The sequence below is a fragment of the Panthera uncia genome (assembly GCF_023721935.1).
Source record: "Panthera uncia isolate 11264 chromosome A1 unlocalized genomic scaffold, Puncia_PCG_1.0 HiC_scaffold_16, whole genome shotgun sequence".
NCBI lineage: Eukaryota > Metazoa > Chordata > Mammalia > Carnivora > Felidae > Panthera > Panthera uncia.
In genome coordinates this window covers 50,608,853-50,631,069 of record NW_026057576.1, presented here as the reverse complement: position 1 = coordinate 50,631,069, position 22,217 = coordinate 50,608,853, and the positions used below count along the sequence as shown (strand labels likewise).

The 22,217-nt window shown below is 37.3% G+C and overlaps 1 protein-coding gene across 1 annotated transcript in view; it reads left to right on the top strand.

The window, feature by feature from the left end:
* OBI1 (ORC ubiquitin ligase 1) overlaps window positions 1–22,217 on the top strand; it is a 42,789-nt gene that overhangs the window by 2,124 nt on the left and 18,448 nt on the right. Inside the window, exons 2-5 of the mRNA XM_049647111.1 lie at window positions 10,117–10,252; window positions 11,337–11,428; window positions 14,329–14,577; window positions 18,405–18,493. Coding sequence (XP_049503068.1) covers window positions 10,117–10,252; window positions 11,337–11,428; window positions 14,329–14,577; window positions 18,405–18,493 — 566 coding nt within the window. The remainder of the gene's footprint in view (window positions 1–10,116; window positions 10,253–11,336; window positions 11,429–14,328; window positions 14,578–18,404; window positions 18,494–22,217) is intronic.

Sequence of the window (22,217 nt, the reverse complement as noted above, 5' to 3'; positions counted from 1 at the left end):
CATTCTGGGCACAATTAAATGAAGTAATTAAATTGTAGTGTTTAGCATAAGGTCTGGGGCATAATAATATTCAATAAATATTAAACTTTAGTGTGGGCACTGAGACAGGCCCTCAAATGAGGAAACCAGCCTTTCTAGTAACTGTTCTTCCCAGTTGCTTCCTGAGGAAGTGCACTCATTCTATGAAGATTTGCTTTCCCAATGGAGTGGGACCTGTTTGTTCTACAAATTGCCGCAGTACATCCAGGTTTTAACTGGTTCCGTATAACTGCTGCCTTTTGTACAGTTAAAGGAAATCTGATCTGTTTGGGCCACTTAACCCTCACCACATAACGGTAATTGTGGAGTACTGGAGATAGCATAACCTGGGGTAGTACCATGTTTCCAATGCCGCGTCCACCTCCCTGACACACACCTCTGGCCACCTCTGAGATCTGCGGTAAGGTCCTTTTTGACTAGCCTTCTCTCAGATAACCATTCTTTTGCTGCCCTCATTATTTGTCCAAAAATCTCACCATTAGCAAGATTCTTTTCTTTTGATTGTTCAACAGAATTAGGAGCCATTATCCCTGAGAGGTCACTGTTAAAAAAATAAAAAAAAAAAAGAAAAAAAAGTGCATATTACCTTAAAGGAAGAGTTGGGGGTGGGAGAGACCTTAAATCCGAATAGATAATATAGATGCTGACAGGGATGGGGAAGAATAGAGACATAAGAGTAGTGGAGATAGCCTAAGTATGCACACTGTCAATACTTTGTCTTTTGGATACAAATGTACTTAAAATTGGACAGTTTAGACATTTTGCATTTTCTGCCTTTCTCTGCCTTAGCCTTAAAGGTGGATTCTTTCTGCTTAATAATGTTTAGCAACCTTGCCAATATCTCAAGAGCTCTATGTGTTTGAAGAAGTTAGATACACATCCTGTGGGATGAGTTATGTGTAATATATTTTCTTGCCTATTCCTCCTTAATTTTTTCTTTTTGCCTAGAACTAGTGGGCCAGCAAGCAGAAATACAGGTTCAGGATATCAGTTAAGTGACATTTAGGTCCTGGTACCAGATTGCTACAGACCAGTTTATCTCTAGATAATTCCAGTCATTTTTCTCATCAATTAGGATTCCAGCTGCAAAATCAAATTATTGTTGCATGTTTTTGACTAAGTCTGCATTTTTCCGTGAGTAACATGTCTCCCAATGTAGACTATAGTTAGTTTAATGAAAGGTGAAGGAGGTTCTGAAGTGAAGTGACAAGCAACTAGACTTCTGGTGCTCTTCAACGTTAGTGTATCATATTCAGTTATTCGTCACTTGAGTATAAGTCCAGTTTGAGACTTCAATATAAAAAAACTAGAGTATTTTGAAATTTAGAAAGGAGTTGAAATTGAGGTTCGAATATGTGGAATGGAATTGTGTTGGAATGAATGGACATAATAGCAAATTTTTAAATACAGACTATTTTTCATTTGGAAGGGAATCAAGCTTTGTGTAGCTCTACAGTATTAAGATTTGTACTTATGTAAGGGCAAGCCCTGTGGCTGAAATAATCCAAAACGAAATCAGCTTCCTTAGGATATGGGGTATCTGTCTCTTGCAGTGTCCAAAGTAGGGTGGACTATTTCAAGCTAGGAATACTACAGGAAGAATCCCTTCTTTGAGGGAGGCCTTGCATTCCACCCATATTGTTGATTAAAAATGTTGACAAGGTAAGGCTAGGTAAGAAGCCTTATGCAACTAAACTAATTAATCAGTGTTCATCAGGGGCTGTTGATTGGCCAGCATGTTATCGACCTTGACTCTTCAGTTCCCAAGAGTGGATTGTACGTAATTGTCACAAGTAATTTACTTTGACAAAAGCCATATGGACTACATTTTTTTCCTTTCCAAATTAAGTTTGAAGAATGCAGACACTTTCAAAAAATACAGTATTATGTTTTTATGTACTTAGGACATAATTTAAAAATTACTAAAAAAAAAGTATTGATGTATCCTAATAATTTTAAGATTGGTGTGTAAGAGCTGACATATTTACTAAAGAAATATGATCCTTGAAAGCATTCTAGGTAGTGATGAAGGTGGGGGAGGCAAGATATATTATTTCTTCTTTTACCTAGAAAGAAATGGAGACCTAAACCAATAGGTATTAAGCAGCTTAGTTCTCAGGATCACATAGTTTTATTAAAGTTCTAGGATCTAAGTTTTGGCCCAGAGCCAAAGATTTCTTGAAACATAGCAAGAACAATCCAGAAATTTCATTTTGAAAAATTTCCAAAATCCCCAAATTGAGGCAGAGGAGTTATTATTACCCATCATTTTTATACCTCAGCCTTCTTTTTCAGTCTTTCTAGGTCTTCCCTAGTGAAACCCATAAAATTCTGACATAGGTGCAAGAAAGAATATTATTTGAAGAAAAATGAACTCGAGTCTCTAGCAAAGATGATAAAAGGCACAGGAACCGACTTGAAGTGTAATTGCCAGGCCAGTTAAGTTGCTGTTCCTTCCCATCACTTCTCTCAGTGGCCTTTTTCTACAGCCCCTATTGACCCCAAAGTCTTGATCCAAATTTCTTGCTTCTTTCAGGCATGTGCTCTCTATTTCTTACTCCCAGATTATTGTTCACTAACTCTGTACTAAGGAAGAAAAAACTATTTCTTAGTTGAAAGAGCACTCAATTTGCAGTTGGATCACATTGAATGATGGTTAAATACTGGTTCTGCCACTTATAACCTGTGTTATTTTTTCCTTGAGACTCAGTTTCCACAGCTGATAATGAATTAGATACTACCAACCCCATTAGGTTGTTAGGGAAATATGTGAATAGTTTACACCAGTGGTTCTGAAAGGGTTGGGAGTGGATTTCATCCTGCAGGGACATTTGGCAGTGCCTAGAGACGCCTCTGATTGTCTCCAGGGGTGTGCTACTTGCGTCTACTGGGTAGAGCCCAGGGATGTTGCTAGCTAAACATCCTACAATATACAGGACAGATCCCTATATCAAAAAGTTCTTCAGTCCAGGGGCCCCTGGGTAGCTCAGTTGGTTGAGCGTCAGACTCTTGGTTTTGGCTTGGGTCATGATCTCATGGTTTGGTTTGTGGGTTTGAGCCCCTGGTCCAGCTGACAGTGTGGTGCCTGCTTGGCCTTCCCTCCCTCTCTCTCTGCCCCTCCCGCACTTGCATGCACACTCTCAAAATAAATAAACTTAAAAAAAAAAAAAAAGAGTTCTTCAGTCCAGAATGTCAGTAGTGCTGAATTTGGGAAACCTTGTCCTAAACCAGTGTATAATAACTCCTAGTAGGTGAGTCCAGGATGATATGGATATTAATGAATAACCCATTTTGACATGACTTTTCTCAGGTACATCTATTTTTTAAGAAAGGAGCTTTGGTGGTAGAGTGGTCTCTTAAAATTGAAACATCTTCAAATAAAAGAAATGACAACTGTGTAGTAGAATTGCAGATTTAGGGTTAATCTTTTCTGCATCTAGGATTGCCCTCTCAGGCCCATTTCAGTGATAAGAGCCCACTTTTCTTTTTTTTTTTTTTTTTAATTTTTTTAATGTTTATTTTAGAGAGAGAGAGACAGACAGAGTGCAAGTAGGGGAGAAGCAGAGAGACGGAGACACAAAATCTGAAGCAGGCTCCATGCTCTGAGCTGTCAGCACAGAGCCCGACGTGGGGCTCGAACTCACAAGCAGTGAGATCATGACCTGAGCTGAAGTCAGATGCTCAACCGACTGAGCCACCCAGGTGCCCCAAAGAGCCCGCTTTTCATACCTTGCTTTCTCTTCCATTCCTCCTCCTCCTCACCACCCTCAGGGTGCATTCCTAGACTATCATTTCAACATCCTTACTCTAGATGAGTTTGGAATTGTACATGTCACTTGCCATTGTTGTCTTACATTTTTATTTCATAAGAATACTGTTTTACTGCCACAGATCTCATTTGAGAGTAAATTGGATGGAAAGTTTAATAATATAGGCAAATTATGACTATTTCTTTATCTCAGAAAGATTTTATTGAAGAAAATTATATGCATATTTTGATACTGTATATACCAGGATCTTGGTAGAGGAAGATGGGTGGACAGGAATTGTGGTAGGGCTAGATGCTTTGTAGTTTGCTCTTATAGGTTACAGTCAAATAAATAACAAGTAATTTGTTTTAGTAGTTCTTTCTTATTTATAGGTTTCTATTCTCCTAAGGTAAATTTAAACCATTGTTTATAAATAATCATCTGATAAGTACTTGGTCCAAAGAAGTGAATTAGTCAACGTTCCAAAACTCCAACCCAATGAGAGTGACAATACCAGGTATCAAACAGTGAAAATAATTCTCCTGTGGGTGGCATTGCCAGTGGCGCTTAGCAGACAGAGTCAAGTCGTCTGCCTGTGGTTGTTCTATATAATTTGGTGTATTAAATGGAAAGTTAAACTTTTGCTGTTTCACAGTTTGGCAGTGGCCATTGACCTTTTGCTTCTTGAGACACTTAAAGGAATGTTATCTCAGCCTTTCATTTTAATACATAAAAATTCACTTTTATTAATCTTAGAGTGTGCCAGGCATTATAGCAAGTGCTATAGGTGGATATAAAGATGAGCATGCCCCTCTCCTGCCCCCAAGGAGCCTGAAATCTAACAGGGAGAACAGAATGTAAACAATTTTCTAAGTAAAGCACAATGCAGATAGAAGTGAACATTAAATCAATGCATAAGGAGTACCCTTAGGAAAATCAGACAAAGACCCGGTTAATTCTAAAAAGGATTAATGAAGGCCTTGCAGAAGAGGTAGCAGTTGATCTTCATCTTAAAAGCTGGAAGGGAGTCTATTTTCATTGGGGAAGCTGGAGGCCAGCAGGATATATCAAGCTAAGAAATGAGAGCACAATAAACAGGGAGCCTCCAATGTGCCTATTAATTTGGTGAACATCAAGTAGATCTGTGTGCTTGAAGTGCAGGTTATATCAAGTATTGAAATAGAAGATCAGTATCGAAATAACGAAATGGCTACTTAAGAACCAGATTATGTTGTTCTTTGAATGCTATATTTAAAACTGTGAACAGGGAAAAATCATTGCTGTTTTGCAGGCGAGCAGTGAAAGCTACTGATCCTTATTTTAGAAAGGTAGCTCTGGCATCAGTATGAAAGGTGGACAGAACTGAATATTTGGAAGCCAGGAAGGTTGTGAGGAGGTAGGTCATTGCAGTAGATCCAAGGGTAAAGGAATGAGAACCTGAACTCATTGAGGTGAAGATGGAAAAGAAGGGATACATGATAGGTAAAAATAAAACAAAACAAAAAACACTTGGAGGTAGATTTGCCATATTTTGACATTCTGGGATGGACTTTTTTCACATTATAACTGAAAAAAAAATTTTTTTTAATGTTTATTTTGAGGGAGAGAGAGAGAGTGCGAGCGGGGAGGGCAGAGAGGGAGACACAGAATCCGAAGCAGGCTCCAGGCTCTGAGCTGTCAGCACACAACTTGACGCGGGGCTCGAACCCACAAACCATGAGATTATGACCTGAGCCGAAGTCGGACACTTAACCAACTGAGCCACCCAGGCGCCCCTTCACATCATAACTTTTTGAAACCTGACTGTATCTTACAAGTGATGGCATATTACAGTTGTATTTTCCATTCTGTTTTCTTAGTGGCACATAAAATATTGGTGCATCTTAAAGTCTCTGGCTTCTTAGACTTGATACATGATACCGGAATTTGGTGAAAGATTGGATGGTGAGGATAAGTGAGTCAGAGATAGCTCTGAGTGCTTTAGCCCAAGTAATGAGGCAGTACTGCCATGAACTTAGATGAGGAATGCAGCAGGAGGAGCAAATGTGTGGAGGAGGCCAAGTTCGGTTTTGAACATGCTGTGGTTGAGGCAGCTACAAGATCCTTCCATGGTGTTAGCTCCTAAGCATACGGAGATGGTAATGTTATTAGCTTTTCTTTTCTTTTCTTTTCTTTTCTTTTCTTTTCTTTTCTTTTCTTTTCTCTTTCTTTCTCTCTTTTTTTTAGGATTGTTTTGTGGTATTCTCTGTATTTACATCTTTACATTTCTAAATCTTAATGCCTGAATGAAAAGTATACTGAGTTAAACCACTGTTTTCAGAGGCAGAAGCTCATTGTCACTAAAGGGCTTGCCCAAGATCAAACAGCTCAAATGGCAGAGCTGGAGTTGGCCCCAGGTTTATCTCTCAAAGCCTAAGCTCTGCCACTTACTGAGGTCCAGTTACAGAGGGTTCTCAGGAGTTGTCATAGGAAAGATGTTAACATCATGTGATACATGAGATTAAGAGAGGAAATAGAACTATGCCAGATAAGATGGCCCAGGAAAAAACATTAGAGAAAGCAGCTCTACCACCTCTGGTATTTTGCTTAGAAGCAACTTACTCTCTGATCCTCTTTTCATTGTGACTCCTCTCCAGCATTACTTCAGCCTTATCAAGACCAGTTCATTGACTCTATGAACATCGCTTTTTCACCGTCATCATTACCATTCATACACTCATGTCCCTTGTTAGCCGTGGACATTTATGGTCATCATTCCTTTGTCTCGCTCTTTCTCCTTGGCAAAAATCCAACTCTGAGTAAACTGTACTACTCATTTGCTTCCTGCCTGAAACTGAACAGGTAAAAATTGGTAAGAAAAATACACATCTATGTTCAATTGGTCTTAGTTTATAGTCAAAACCACAGATCTCAAATAGGAACTCAACAATGTTTGGCAATCCTGCCAAAATTACTAGTAAGTTTACTTTTTCACTTTTCAAAATAACTGCTTTTATCCTGTTTTCTCAAGTTGATATCCCTACCCAACTTCTCACTCTCAATTGGTAACCTCACCTCGTATTTGATGATGAAACATAGGCATTTGGAATAGTTAGATATGAGTTCTCTCATTTCCATCAGCAGATCTTCCAACCTTTGCATTTGTTCTCACACCCTCAGCCTTCCCTTTTGTTACAATGAAAGACAGATCCTCAATCCCATAAAAGCCAAACCTCTCCTTTGTGCTTTGGATTTCATTACCTCTTGACTTCTTAGGGACTTTGCTGCCTATGGCTCTGATCCCTGCTTTTCTTCCTTCATCATTAATATTCCCTCCTTACCATAACATTCCCATTGGCATTTCTTATCATGGTCTTATTTTTATGCTCACTCCTTTACAGCAAAACATGAAAGAATTGTCTATATTCTGTCATCACTTCACCTTCTCTGTCTCTCAGACTTCAATCAAGTTTCCACCCCTATCATTCACTGAAACAGTGCTTGTCAGTAACACATCACAATGACTTCCATGTAATTAAATCCCATAGTCATTTCTCTGTCCATATCAAGCTCATTTTCTTCTTATTTGACATGCTTGGCTACTGTCTTCCTCTTGAAAAACTTTTCTTGGCTTCTGTAAGACTAGTTCCCTTTGCTGTTGCTCCTTTTTTTTCCTTCCTCTGCTTCCTGGAATGCCTTGTCTCCAGCTACTCTGCCCATGGAAGGGATCTCCTCCAGTCCTGTAGCTTTAATTTTTTATGCCAGTGATTCTCAGACTCTGCCTTGTCCATTTAAAAGTCACCCTGGCATCACAGATTTAATATAGCCAAAACAGAGTTCTTGATTTCCACCACTTATAAGACTCCTATTCCTCCGCTTTTCTCACCTTAGTTAATGATAGCACCAACCATTGTGATGTCCAAAACCTTTTTTTAGATTGGGGAGGTATTTAACCTTAGTTGTGGGAGCAGTTACAGAGAAAATACTGATTGCTTTTATGGAGTGCCTGGGTGGCGCAGTCGGTTGAGCATTTGACTCTTGATTTGGGCCTAGGTTATGATCCCAGGATTGTGGGATGGAGCCCCGCATCAGGCTGCGCACTGAGTGTGGCGTCTGCTTAAAATTCTCTTTCCCTTTCTCCCCACCCCCCCTCTTTTTCTCTCTCTCTCTCTGTCCCCCTCCCTCCCTGTACCCCTCTCCCCTGCTCATGTTCTATCTCTACAATAAAAAAAAAAAAAATACTGATGGCCTTTAAATGAGCTTCTAATGAGGGAAGCCTGTAGTGAGTAGGAGACCATCTTGAATCTCCTTAAATGTGCAGTTTTATGTTTTGACCATTGGCTTCATCCATTTTAGATGAGTTCATGACTTAAAAAAAAAAACATTAAATCGTTGCTTTAAAAGCCCAAGAAGATAAGTTTTCTTTCATTAGCTGAGTTTCTTAATTTAGGGGTATATGTACTTCTAGGAGTATTGCAGGAATGTGGTGTGTGTGTAGGTGTGTGTGTGTTGCAGGAAGCTACAGGATAGATAAGGCAATATCTTTTTGGTATGTAGTTTGAGAAATTTTTTCTTCTTAAAACATTTCATGACTTAAAGATGAAATTAAAACACCCAAAAATATATAATGGTCTGGACTCGGACGCATCACTTGACTTTTTAGGAAAAAACAGAACCTGCAAAGGAAGTTCCAACTTGTCTGCCTCTTGAGACTCTGACCAAGAATACGTCCTAGATAAACATTCACTCCTTGCTCTGTAGGTGGGCTCACTTTAGAAGAAGAGTTTGAGAAGCTGTCCTTTATGGTCTCATTCATTCACTCAGATCAGTCCTGTCTAATCATTTGAACTGAATGAATTAGAATTGGTTTCTCTAAAAGGAAGTCTAAATGCATGCTGAATTTATCTTCTCTTATTTAGTTTTCATATGTTAGTGTTCATAATCAAGGGAGCATCTAAACGTTTGGAAAGCCAGACAAAGACCAGAGAGTGAGTGAGTCCTTCCTTCCTTCCTTCCTTCCTTCCTTCCTTCCTTCCCTCCTTCCCTCCTTCCCTCCTTCCCTCCTTCCTTCCCTGAGCTGGGGAGGGGCAGGGAGAAAAGGAAAGAGAGAATCCCAAGTAGGCTTCATGCTGTCAGCGCAAAGCCCGATGGGGGGCTTGAACTCAAGAATCGTGAGATCGTGGCCTGAGCCGAAACCAAGAGTCTGACACTTAGCCAGCTGAGCCACCCAGGCACCCCAACCAGAGAGTTCTTCACAGTGAGACTGAAAATGATTACCTGCCTATCTTGAACTGCCGTACACCTGTGATTTCTTTGAGGGCGGAGACCCCTTTCAAATGAACGAATACTCATAGTGTCTTTCTGAGGCAGATATAGGACAGCACAAGCGTTTCCTCTGCAGAAAGTGTTTTGTGGTGGTTCTGTCTCTTCCTTATCTCTCTACTTCCTCTGCTTTCTCTTGATCTTCTGGTCTCTAGTGCAGGACTCTCAAATGGTATTTTTATGATTAGAACAGGAAAATATTGAAAATGCTGTAAAGTGTTTTGAGTCCCACAGTAACATTTCTTTGTAAATCAAGTGAAAGCCTAAGCATTTTGGTGTTATTTTGGTTTCTGTTTTAAAATTTTTGCTGGTTGAAGAATATTAAGTCTTTATTCCCTCTGGTAAGTTCCCTACCTAATTAATGTTAAATACTGTCTTAATAACAGTTACTTAATCTAACACATTTTTTTGAGTACCTACTGTGTATTAGGCTGCCTTCTAGGCATCAGGGATTTAGGCATGAATGAGACGAAGGAAGTTCTTGCTCTCATGCAGCTTCCTTTCTAATGGAAGAGATAGACAATAAATACGTAAACAAACTAGTATCAGGTAGAAAACTGAAGTAATTTCTCTCTTCTATATTCTGTCTTATAAAACAACTCACACAGTCAAAACACATAGTTAATCCTGACTGAGCCACCTAATTGCTTCACACTTTGGTTACCTCATTTGTGATGTATGTTTCCTGTGTTTACTTCACAGGATTATTTAAAACAAAACAAAAACAGAAAGTGCATGTGAAAGCCCTTTGTAAAATATAAGACGACATAAATGTAAAGTATTAGTATTTGTGCTTGTTTAAATGGAGTCAGAGATTTGTGTGTTTAGTGTATGTCCGTATTTCCATCAGCACTGTTTGCTGTTTAAATTATAAACCAATGTTTTTTATAAATCCTAGATAATTTCCTTTTAAAACACCTACTCTACTGTATTCTAGAGAAGCAATTTTTTTGCTCTAAACTAAACCTATTGGGATTCTAGTTATGACTGTTGCCCTGTGCTAAAAGTAATGTTTCTGTTTTCAAAGGTACGCCAGCCTGTCATATGCATCAACAACCATGTATTTTGTTCAATTTGTATCGATTTGTGGTTGAAGAATAATAGCCAGTGTCCAGCTTGCAGAGTCCCCATCACTCCTGAAAATCCTTGCAAAGAGATTATCGGTAAGGGCCTATTTTATAAACATATAGAAACAGATTTGAAACAATCTCTAAATAGTGTATATTTGGAGGAAGACGAAAATAGACAGTTTTCACTGATGTCATTTTGCCATTATCAAAGTACTAGTAGGACTTGGAACTAAGAAATCTGAAGAAGAATCAGAGATTGTTCCAAGGTTAATTTCTTGGGTACCTGGGTAAAATCTGGTAGAGGAGTATTTTTCTGCTGTGAATTTTGTTGATGAAAATAATTTGAATGTATTTCCCCAGCTTCTCTTCACGTCCCTCTCCTGCCTTTATTCATTCTTATATAAGTGATACTTCATAAATTCTCTCAAGTAAAATAGTTCAGGCATCCTTGTATTTGGATAGAATGTCCTGAAAAACAACATCTGTAAAATGCCTTTGCTATCATGATACTAAGAAGTACAAAGAAAATAACCATAGCATAAGTAAAGAGCTCTCAGGAAGAATTCATTTTGAGTGTACTTGTATTGAGTTATGCGCATACAGTTAATGCTGTTATTCATAATCCATTGTAACTGGGTTATTAGATTCAGTAAAAAGACACATTAATCTTTTTTTTGTGTTACCAGTAACTAGGTATGTTTGAATACATTGGTTATAATAATATTTATATCCTATATGATTATATATGATGTATATAGGTAAACATTTGATAATTGTATGAAATTTAAATTGGTAATATGGATAATATATTACATAATTTTTGGTTAAATATAAATATAACCATTGGCTTTATATTATTTAACATTTGTCTTGTATTCAAATTTTGCAGTAGTACAAATGTGACAACAAAATATAGCCTTTGCTTTCATTGAATTTACTATAATAAGATACACAGGTAAGTAAACACACATGATATTTTATTGAAGGTATTTCTTGTGGCATTATTTGATATTTATCTTTTCTCAAGATCAAGATAGAGAAAAGGCCTAAGTCGCAGCCCCAAGTATGAAGAAATTAAGCTGGAGAACCATATAAAACAATAAGAAAAAAGTTTATCTTTGTTTTCATACCGTTTAAATCACAAAGAAAGTTACATTTTTTTTTTTTTGTCCTGTAGGAGGGACAAGTGAAAGTGAACCTATGCTAAGCCATACAGTCAGGAAGCACCTTCGGAAAACTAGACTTGAGTTACTCCACAAAGAATATGAGGTAAATAATACTTACAATTTAAAATGAGGACAGCATTGAATTCAAGGTAAAACTGAGCTATCTCAGTCTCTGGACTTCTTAGAGTAAACATCCAATGAAATCTTATTTTATCTTATTATTTTTTAATGTTTATTTCTGAGAGAGAGAGAGACAGAGCACGAGCAGGGGAGGGGCAGAGAGAGAGGAAGACACAGAATCTGAAGCAGGCTCTAGGCTCCGAGCTGTCAGCACAGAGCCCAACGTGGACTAGAACCCACAAACTGTGAGATTATGACCTGAGCTGAAGTCAGACACTTAACTAACTGAGCCACCCAGGTGCCCGAAATCTTGTTTTAGATGCCAATTTAAATATATCTTATTTGAGGGGCGCCTGACTGCCTCAGTCAGTAAGGCATGCGACTCTTGATCTCAGGGTTGTAAGTTCAAGCCCCATGTTGGGTAGGGAGCCTACCAAAAAAAAATACCTTATTTGATGAACTTTTTTTCTTTTTTCCTTTTCTATTTCAAATAGAAGACAGCAACAAATACAAGCATTTCTTTTTTCCTTTCTTTAATTTCAAATTTGTCAACAGACATCATTTTATAAGTATTTGCTCCCTCAAGAAGTTGGGAAACAAAGGAAACTCACTTGTTAAAGTCAGTCTTCCAGCCCCCACAAGGCATTATGAATGCTCTGGTAAACAGTGACTATAACCTTCATTCCATTTGGTTTGTCTATTAACTCACTGATAATTTATGCTCATTAGTTTTGGTAAAGTAAATATACTTATGTCAGCTACCAGCAAAGAGATTTTGGCGTGAAATATGCTATTTTCTTTTTTTTTTTTTTTTTTTTTTTTGCATGTTAACCAGTGATTTTTTTAAAATAAAAATTGCATGTATTTAAGGGGCACAACATGATGTTTTGATATACATATCCATTGTGAATGATTGCATTAGTCAAGTTAATAAACATAGCCATCTCATCATATGCTTTTTTATTTTTGTGCTGTGAACATCTGAAATATGCCCTGCTAGCAAATTTCTAGTATTCAGTACTACAATATTCTGATATTCGGCCTACAGTATTAACTGTAGTTCTCATGCTGTACATTAGATCTCTAGACTTACTCATCCTACAACTTTGTATATATTGACCCATCTTGTTTTTCCCACCTCCCCATGTGCCCTACCTCCCTACCCTAGATAACCACTGTTTAACTGTCTGCTTGTATGTATTCAGCATTTTTAGATACCACATATAAGTAGGATCATGCGGTAGTTTTATTTCTTATGAAGGTGATTTGACATGGGAATGGAAATTTTCCAAATTAGTTTCATGCTTATGGCATTTATATGTTCTTGAATAGTAACCATTAAGCCCAGTTGTTATTTTATGTTGACTAAGGAGGGGATATTATTAATCTCTTATTTTGACACAAAATATTTTTTTTAAATTATTATTTTTTTTAATGTTTATTAAAAAAATTTTTTTTTAACATTTATTTATTTTTGAGAGACAGAGCACGAGCAGGAGAGGGGCAGAGAGAGAGAGGGAGACACAGAATCTGAAGCAGGCTCTAGGCTCTGCGCTGTCAGCACAGAGCCCGATGCAGGGCTCAAACCCATGAATCGTGAGATCATGAGCTGAGCCGAAGTTGGATGCTTAACCGACTGAGCCACCCAGGCGCCCCTTGACACAAAATATTTTGAAGTATATGCATGGAAACTGCTTCAGTTGCCTCAAAAACTTTTGAAATAAAGTGGGACATAAATAAATGATTGTATAAATGTTGATTCATATATGTTTTCCTATTCTTATTTGTTCATTAATATATTAATTCCAACAAATAAAGTGATTTTCTTATAATGCAATAGTACTATCTATATTAATTCTAAAATGTATTCTTAAATACTTAATATTTATCATACTTAGGTCCTAATCAGATTAATCCTTTAAGAGTTCTGGCTTATTGAGCTACTTGCCAGTTTATTTTCTAACAACAGAATTTCTTTTTTTTTTTTTGCTATTTTTTTTTTTTTTTTTTTAATATATGAAATTTACTGTCAAATTGGTTTCCATACAACACCCAGTGCTCATCCCAAAAGGTGCCCTCCTCAATACCCATCACCCACCCTGCCCTCCCTCCCACCCCCCATCAACCCTCAGTTTGTTCTCAGTTTTTAACAGTCTCTTATGCTTTGGCTCTCTCCCACTCTAACCTCTTTTTTTTTTTTTTTTTTTTTTCCTTCCCCTCCCCCATGGGTTTCTGTTATGTTTCTCAGGATCCACATAAGAGTGAAACCATATGGTATCTGTCTTTCTCTGTATGGCTTATTTCACTTAGCATCACACTCTCCAGTTCCATCCATCTAACAACAGAATTTCTAACAGTCTTAGTTTAAGATGAAATATCTATTATAGATTAATAAATGGTATCACAAAAAAGAGTTCTAGATCAAATGTTTAGTAACTGGGTTTAAGATAATAAGCAGTTCCAGATGGGGAAAACTAATACTTGAAATAGTCATAGTGGTAATGGAAGAACCAGAATGTAGAAAAGTTAAAAGTATAACTAAAAATGACACAAATTATTCTGAAATGGAAAGTGGAAGGAAATGGGTTCCTTGTTGAATTCATGTGACTTGTCATTCTGGATATCTTCAATAAAATCAAAGATTTGACATTTTTATTTTTTTAACCACAAACTATCACTGAATTAAAGCAGTGGAAATGCCAGTTTTATTTTGAGAATTTCAACTGTACGTGACTTTCTGCCTACAGAACTATTCTGATGCATAACTAATCTGTGTATCTACAGAATTTTGAGTATAAAATTTAAAAACACATTGATCTCCGTTTAGCATACATATGTGTTCAGTATCTGTGTCTATCTAATGGATATGCACTTCTTTATCAGGATGAAATAGATTGTCTGCAGAAAGAGGTAGAAGACCTTAAGAGTAAAAATCTCAGCTTGGAGTCACAAATCAAGACTATTCTGGATCCTTTAACCTTGATGCAAAGCAGCCAAACTGAAGACAAACATCCAATTGCAGACAATCCAAATAAAATTGACCCAGAAACTGTAGCAGAGTGGAAGAAAAAACTTAGAACAGCGAACGAAATCTATGAAAAAGTGAAAGATGATGTGGATAAGTTAAAGGAAGTAAGTTGTGGTTTTTAAAAATTCTATTACAGTTGTTTTTAAAATTCTGTATTATGAGTACCTTCAAAAGTATAAATAGCCATATTATCTTGACTCATTAGAAGATTGTGGGAGAAGGACAAAAATCTCTGGATGAGCATTTATAAGCAATAGGAAAACTCTTTCCTCCTTAAATGTCATTAGCTGCCAAGAAATATCAGGCGGTTCCATTTGTGACTATAATTGGAGACACTCTAGTGCTTCTATATGAGTTTGCATCTTCTTGTAGACAAGTGACATCAGTTTAAAGGATGTGTTTCTATTTCCCCTCTTCGTGGTTTGGCTTAATTTTTCTTAAGCTTATGTCAGTGACTGGCCTGAATGCATAAAAACAAACATGTATCCATTTCCCTACCTATAAAAAGAAAAGTTTGGATTATATATTTTCTAGTACTACCATCCTCTTATTTTTAAGATTGTTAGTAGTTAGGCTTAATGACTAATTCCAAGGAAGCTGTGAGCACCTGCTTTAGAATACTCCGTGCAGAGGAGTATTAAAGCTTATGATGTGGGTTCATTTTTCTTCAATTATTCTTCCGTTCATCCAACGAGATAAAAGCACAGGTGAAAAAGGCATACCTCTAGGAAAGGAGATGAGATCCATGCCATTAGTACAAGAGGTTATAATTGAGTGCTGTAGAGTTTTGTTGGCCAAAGGGACCAGCCTTTGACTTTGATTTCAAGTATATCCACAGTGGAGTTTTGTTGGTCTGAATTGAGATGGTTTTGTGGTATCCATGTCTACAACCACCCATTTAACCTATCTGCATTCCCTTAAAATATTGTTACTGTGCCGAATTACTGAATCCTGCCTCCTTGAAATCATTAATGAGCTCCATATGATATTTTTAAAAAGTACCATCACCTACTACCCTCAGATCCTCAGCGAAGTTAAGTAGCATTGAAGTCTGCAACTTAGTGTAAATACTAAACCATCTTCACATACCCACGTATAAAATAAATGTTGTTTGGGCTCAACAAAGGCCAAAATGAGAGAAAGAAGGGAACTTAGTGCTTTTAGAGAAAAAATAAACTACAGATACAATGGTACTGAGTTTGTTACAAATTTAGGGAAAGTGTGTAGTTTCTTTAGATATTGAAGGCCAACATTAGCCTGTTGGTTTGTGTAAGAAGAGGATATGAAAAGGAAAGACAGCTGGAAAGTTATAGTATTTATCAATCTACCATGTCCCTTTTAACTTCCCTTTATCTTCTTGAGCCATAATTAGGTTCTACATGGTCTCCTTTATAGTTGTTAAGTTTCATTTAAATTTTCATTTCAATAAATGCTTCTTTGAAGATGAAGATCTATATGAAAACATTACTCATAAGAGTGGTGTAGGGAGTCTATGAAAAAAAAGAGTTCCATAAAACACAGTTTTTCTTTGTTCTTTTAAAGGTCACATGTTAAATTCAATACCCAAAGCACATTGAAACCTCAGAATTATTTGGGATATTTAATAAGCTCATTTTGGATGCCTCGTGGTGGTATTAGAGAGTATGAGGCAATAAACTGGGACACAAATGAATTAAAACACATGGAAGCAAAATTTGGATGTGAAGTACAAAATAAAAACATACTATAAATCAAATATAGGAGTAAACTTTGGATGTGAAACACAAAATAATAACATACTATAAATCAAATATAGGAGTACAGAAGATTCAGTCTACTTAGAATGAGTGACATGGACTTGTTTTCTGATGTTTCCAGGACTAAGTGAGTTTTGAAACCATTATGAGGCCAGTATCATTACCCAGTCAGTGTTGCAAATGTAAAATAGTTAGCCAAAGTCCTCATTACTCTTCTGGTGCAACAAATAGGCAGAACTTTGCCCTTTGTAATCTTCACTCACCTGAACCTCCTGAACTTGAAAATACCTCTGATAGTTGAAGAACCAGCCAGCCCATAATGAGAATATTAGCCACAAGACTGGAGAAAGACCTTGAAATGTAGCGATACAGATGAAGGAATGGGGGAAAGAAATCAAATGAGTTTCAGATTTAAGCTTGTCATCATCATCAAAAAGCATTCACTAGGTGCCTCCTCTTATGGTGCTATCCTTGAGAGCTTCATTCTCTGTCTGTGTTTGAGGAAGTAAATGACTTTCCTTATATCTTCAGAGGGGGCAGTAGTGTTTGTCAGTCACTTAAAGAATTAACCCTCCATGGTTCTGGTTGGTTTGTGACAGTGAAGGGAAGGAGCTGCTCAGAGTCCAGAGAGAACCTCAGTGAACCTAAGTAAAAGAGCTAGGCTTTGTACCTAGAAGAATGTTTTTTGCCCTTCTTACCTCGTCATCCTCTTGGGGCATTTGTGTGTGGATGGACAAGTAATATAGTCAGAAGTTCTAGAAATTAGCCAAAAGCATGGGTCAAATTTTTGAAATCTGGTTTAAACCTTTTTGTTGACAGTAGTTTTTATGATCCATTTACCTTAAAATGTTTTAAATATTAATGTTCTGGTCAAAGATTTTTCTCTTGCCAAGTTAGTGAGATTAGTTTCTAGGCTAGGGAGTGTTGTTATTCTTTGGAATTAAAAATGCTATAACTGAGGAATTTAAATAGCTTTGAAAAAGACTCTAAAATTGAGGCACACTAGTTTTTCGCCTGTCCAAAATCAATATTCAACTTCTAAATTTTCTAGCAATTGATGTTTTGTCAGACAAGTTTTAGGTAGTAGACAATTCAAAAAAGAAAATAATAGTGGGATTTTTTTAATCAAGAGAAGCCATAGAATTTATTAGAAAATATTGACCCAATGGCTCAGTCGGTTAAGCGGCCGACTTCGGCTCAGGTCATGATCTCGCGGTCTGTGAGTTCGAGCCCCGCATCAGGCTCTGTGCTGACAGCGCAGAGCCTGGAGCCTGTTCTGTGTCTCCCTCTCTCTGACCCTCCCCTGTTCATGCTCTGTCTCTCCCTGTCTCAAAAATAAATAAAACTTTAAAAAAAAAAAAAAAAAGAAAAAAAAGAAAATATTGACCCAATTTTGAGAGTCCCAGAAGTTGTGAGTCAGGGCATTCGGGAAAGCCTTTAGAAGAAAGAAAGCAAGTGGTTTAATTATATTAGATTTGTTATCACTAAAAAGCTATTTTTTTTTTTATTTTTTATTTTTTATTTTTTTAAATTTTTTTTTTTCAATGTTTTTTATTTATTTTTGGGACAGAGAGAGACAGAGCATGAACGGGGGAGGGGCAGAGAGAGAGGGAGACACAGAATCGGAAACAGGCTCCAGGCTCCGAGCCGTCAGCCCAGAGCCTGACGCGGGGCTGGAACTCACGGACCGCGAGATCGTGACCCGGCTGAAGTCGGACGCTTAACCGACTGCGCCACCCAGGCGCCCCTAAAAAGCTATTTTTAAAGAGCAACCAAAAATCAATCTCATAGCTCATAATTCATGAGAATTAACTCTTAGCATTAGTTTTGCAAATAATTGCATGTGGTATAGTGTTACCATGCTTAGAGTATTCAGTTATGTGAAAAAGGGAAAAAAAAAAAAACATATTTGCCATTAGTATAGTCCCTTAATGACTCTAAGCTAACTAACATAGCTCTGTTTATTTCCCTGGATAGGAGAATTGGAGAGTGCTTGGGGAATATGGATTAAAAATGCTTGGTTGTGTTCACAGATTCACAAGTCATTCCCAGTGGTGATTTTAAGTTTCTGAAGGCCATGTTCTAGTATTCAGTTTTCTGATATCACTCTAAAAAATACAGATGGCTCATGACATAATTTTTACAAAGCAGTTGTTTTAGCTCATGCTTAATTATTTTCAACTCTTTTTTTAAAGGCAAATAAAAAATTGAAATTGGAAAATGGTGGCCTGGTGAGGGAGAATTTACGACTGAAGGCTGAAGTTGATAACAGATCACCCCAGAAGTAAGTATTTTGCTTATAGAGCAGTGTTTCAGATTGTGTCAGTATTTTAGGTGCTATGATTGTATGTGCTTTTCATTTGACTCTTTTCAACGAAACCTGTAGGTTTGAATAGAATGTCTTGCCTCTAAAAGTCAAGTGTATGCTTATGTTATTGGTGAAATCTTTGTATCAGTTAGGGCGAATTTTGGAGAAGGGATTTCATTCTTACCTGATCAGCAAGAAGATTGTTTTATGTGACCTAAGACTGGAGAACTTTCACTTGGTTTTACATATAACTTTAATAGTACTAACAGAGAATAGGGGGATTAACATAATGCCCTTTAGATGTTCTCTGAAGCAATCTTAATAGTAGTTAACATGTGTATAATGCTTCCGGTTTGCCAGGTACAACAACCTGCGGTATCCTATTAGTGTTCTCCATTTACAGATGAGGAAACAGAGGCTTAGAGAGATGAAATTCATTTATCTAAATCTGCACAGCTATAGCTAGTAAGTGGTGGAAATAGGATTTGAACCCAGGTAGTCCAGCCCTGGAGTACATCCTCTATTATGTTACACTGAGGACCATTACACTATTACATTAACCATTATAGTGAAAAGCCTATCTGAAATAGAATTTAAGGCATCATTTGTTGAATTTTAGACTATTTTAATTATAAAGTTAAGTAAATTTATTCTTTCTTTATGATGGGATAGTATTCATTCTATTCCGAGTAAGAGAGTACAAATAGCGACCTGCTTAACAGTTTGTTTAAAATTATAAGATACAATTGAGAGTTGAGAATTAAAGATGGAGAAAGGATGGAAGGTAGCACTTGAAGTTTTTCTTCTTTAGGGGGAAAAGAAAAAAACACAGTAAGCAGGGAATATGGCCCTCCATCCCTCCCTGAGGAGTGGCATATCAGAACTCCACACTTTTCTGTTTTAACCACTAGACTTCATTTCTTCCCAGTGGAAAAGGCAAGGCAGACATAAGCCAGCAGTGGAAATTTATCCTACTAGAAGTTGCTGTCTGCTTATCATATGAAAAGGAGAAAACATTGCCTTTAGTCAAACCAAGTGTGGTATCAGAAAATGGTAGAAGTAAACGATGATTACTCAAAGCAGAGATAACTAACTGATAGAGAAAGAAGCATAGCTTTTACTTTTAAATAGTTCCTTCCCCTGTGCATTCCAACCTCATTTTTCTTTCACTTCAGATAATGTTCTGCTTTGACAAATTAGTGAAATAAGCTTAGGAAATGTTGCTGTTATGTGGTGGTTTGAAACTCTGCTCCTCTCATTTGTTGGCACCTCGCCTTGCCAGTCATAGTAATGCTTGTCCATTAGCTGTATTTCCCACAGCATGCTGAATGGAACTAAAGCTGTTTTGTTTGTAGCTTTTATTTCTTGAAAAGTTGCCCACCAGATTTCAGATTTAATGCCAGCCACCAGGATGTGTTTTTAAATATCCATGGCTCCAGCCTGATAAACCACGGAAGAATCTCGCCTGACGAAACCTGGCCTCTGTCTGTGCTAACAAGCAACCACACTTCTAAATCCCATATAACTTCAGGATTTGCTCTAACTTCCACTCTTTCCCTTCAGGGGAAGGGAACAGTTTCACTTAAAAAACAATTTGAACTGACCCCTATTCTAGATCAATTTGCAATGCATTGAGGTATTAAATGCATTGCACTTGATTTATAGCCTTGTTTACTCTGCATCACCAAACCCTAGTGGGATTCAGAGAGAAGCTGACCACAGCTGAAAATACCCAGATCTGGTTCACCTGAGGAGAGCTCCTATTTGTATTGAAAAAATATGAAATTTCAAGAGTTTAAAAGTAAGTGCAAACAAATAAAACCATCTGTTCCATTTTGTTCCCTTGACTAGAAGTGCTTTGACCAATTATTTTTCTTTGGTCTACTTGGTTAGGTGTCAAGGTATGCTTTTTAAACACACAGCTTTAGTTTCTGATGTATCCTTCAAGTTGCACAGACATATTCTACAAATCATGCAGAAGAGAGAGCTTTAAAATTTAGACCCTAGAGAGGAAAGAATTTAGGAAAGTGAATTTGTCAGCTTGGGTGGTCATATCAAAATACTATAGATGGGGTGGCTTAAACATTGAATATTTTCTCACAGTTTTGGAGGCTAGAAACCCCAGATCAAGGGGTTTTAATCAACCCCAGTTTTAATTTCTGACAAGAGCTCTCTTCTTAACTTGCAGACAACCACTTTCTATGTCTTCACATATCTGAAAGAAAGAGAGTTTTGGTCTCTCTTCCTCTTCTTGTAAGGACACCAAGTCTAATAAGGTGTCCTTAGTCTGATACCTTATCAGACTAAGGCCTCATCCTTATGATCTCATTTAACCTTAATTTCCTCCTAAAGACTCTATCCCTATATATCACCACATTGAGGGTTAGGGCTTCAGTATATGAATTTATTTGACTGTGAGTAGAGAATACAGTTCAATCCATGGCAGAAAGTATTTCTTTTTAAGACACTCAAATCATGTTATTGCCCCCAAATTAGACTGACATCTGGTGTGAACAAGGGGGACTTAAACATTTACATTGGTCTCAAGTAGATAGTGCCATATAAAAGTGATGCATTTTATAATACTTTAAAGTGCTATGTAGCCTTCTAAAATGAAAATCTGGATTATCGTTTATCTCCTGTGTTACTGTTTTTCTGTTCTGTCTGTTACCATCCAGTGTATCCACTCTTAAAGTGTACCTGGATATTTTTCTTTTCTCTTCTTTAATCTCCAAGCCTTTTTGAGCAGTATGGTAGATATTCTACTAAGCGTGATCTTCCAGGTTTCAATAATACCCATGCTGTTACTTGTCAAAAATTCATTGCCCTAATATCTAAACTGATGGTCCAGAAAAATGTGATCTTTTTCTTTGACTTTATATAGCCACTTCCTAAATTTTTCTTATCTTCCAAAATTGTTTGGAGAATTCACCTGGGGAAAACCTTTTATTTTCCCTTTCAGCTTTCTTTAACATGGGCTTCTAAGAGAATCAGATTTGATGTTCAGAACTCCAGAGGTGGTGATGTGTCCCTTTAGTTTACAAGGCTGATAATCTGAAGAAAACTTGCTCTCCCAGCCAACCCACAAGCACTGAGTGTTTATGTACTTAACACTGTACAAGGTGCTTTAACTACACAAAATAAATACTTTTCCTGACCCCTAAATTAGGTTAGGCTCCCTTGTCGTAATTTCTCTTAAGACTTCGTACTTTCCCTTTGTAGCACATATCATAATTGCTAATAATTAATATTTTGTATAACTATTTGTTTCATGGCTTTCTTTTGTTTGAGGCAGGACTGTAGATGTGTTCGCTATTGTAGCCACTACATTTTATAGAGTTCTTACTCATATTCTGCTCCTAATACATATTTGTTGAGTCAGTAGATGAAAAACATAACTCTTAAGACTATGAGGAAACGATGAATCCAGAATGTGGTACATTCAGGAGGAAAAACGGTTAGGTTTCTTCATTAAATCATTGGCAATGTGGGGGTGGTGCTTGGGGGACTCAGTTGGTTAAGCGTCCTACTTCGGCTTAGGTCATGGTGTCATAGTTTATGAGTTCTAGCCCTGTGTCGGTCTCTCTGCTCTCAGCATGGAGTCTGCTTCAGATCTTCTGTCCCCTGTCTCAGTGCCCCTCCCCCACTCACACGTCCTCTCTTTCTCTCTCAAAAACAAATAAACTTAAAAAAAAATCAT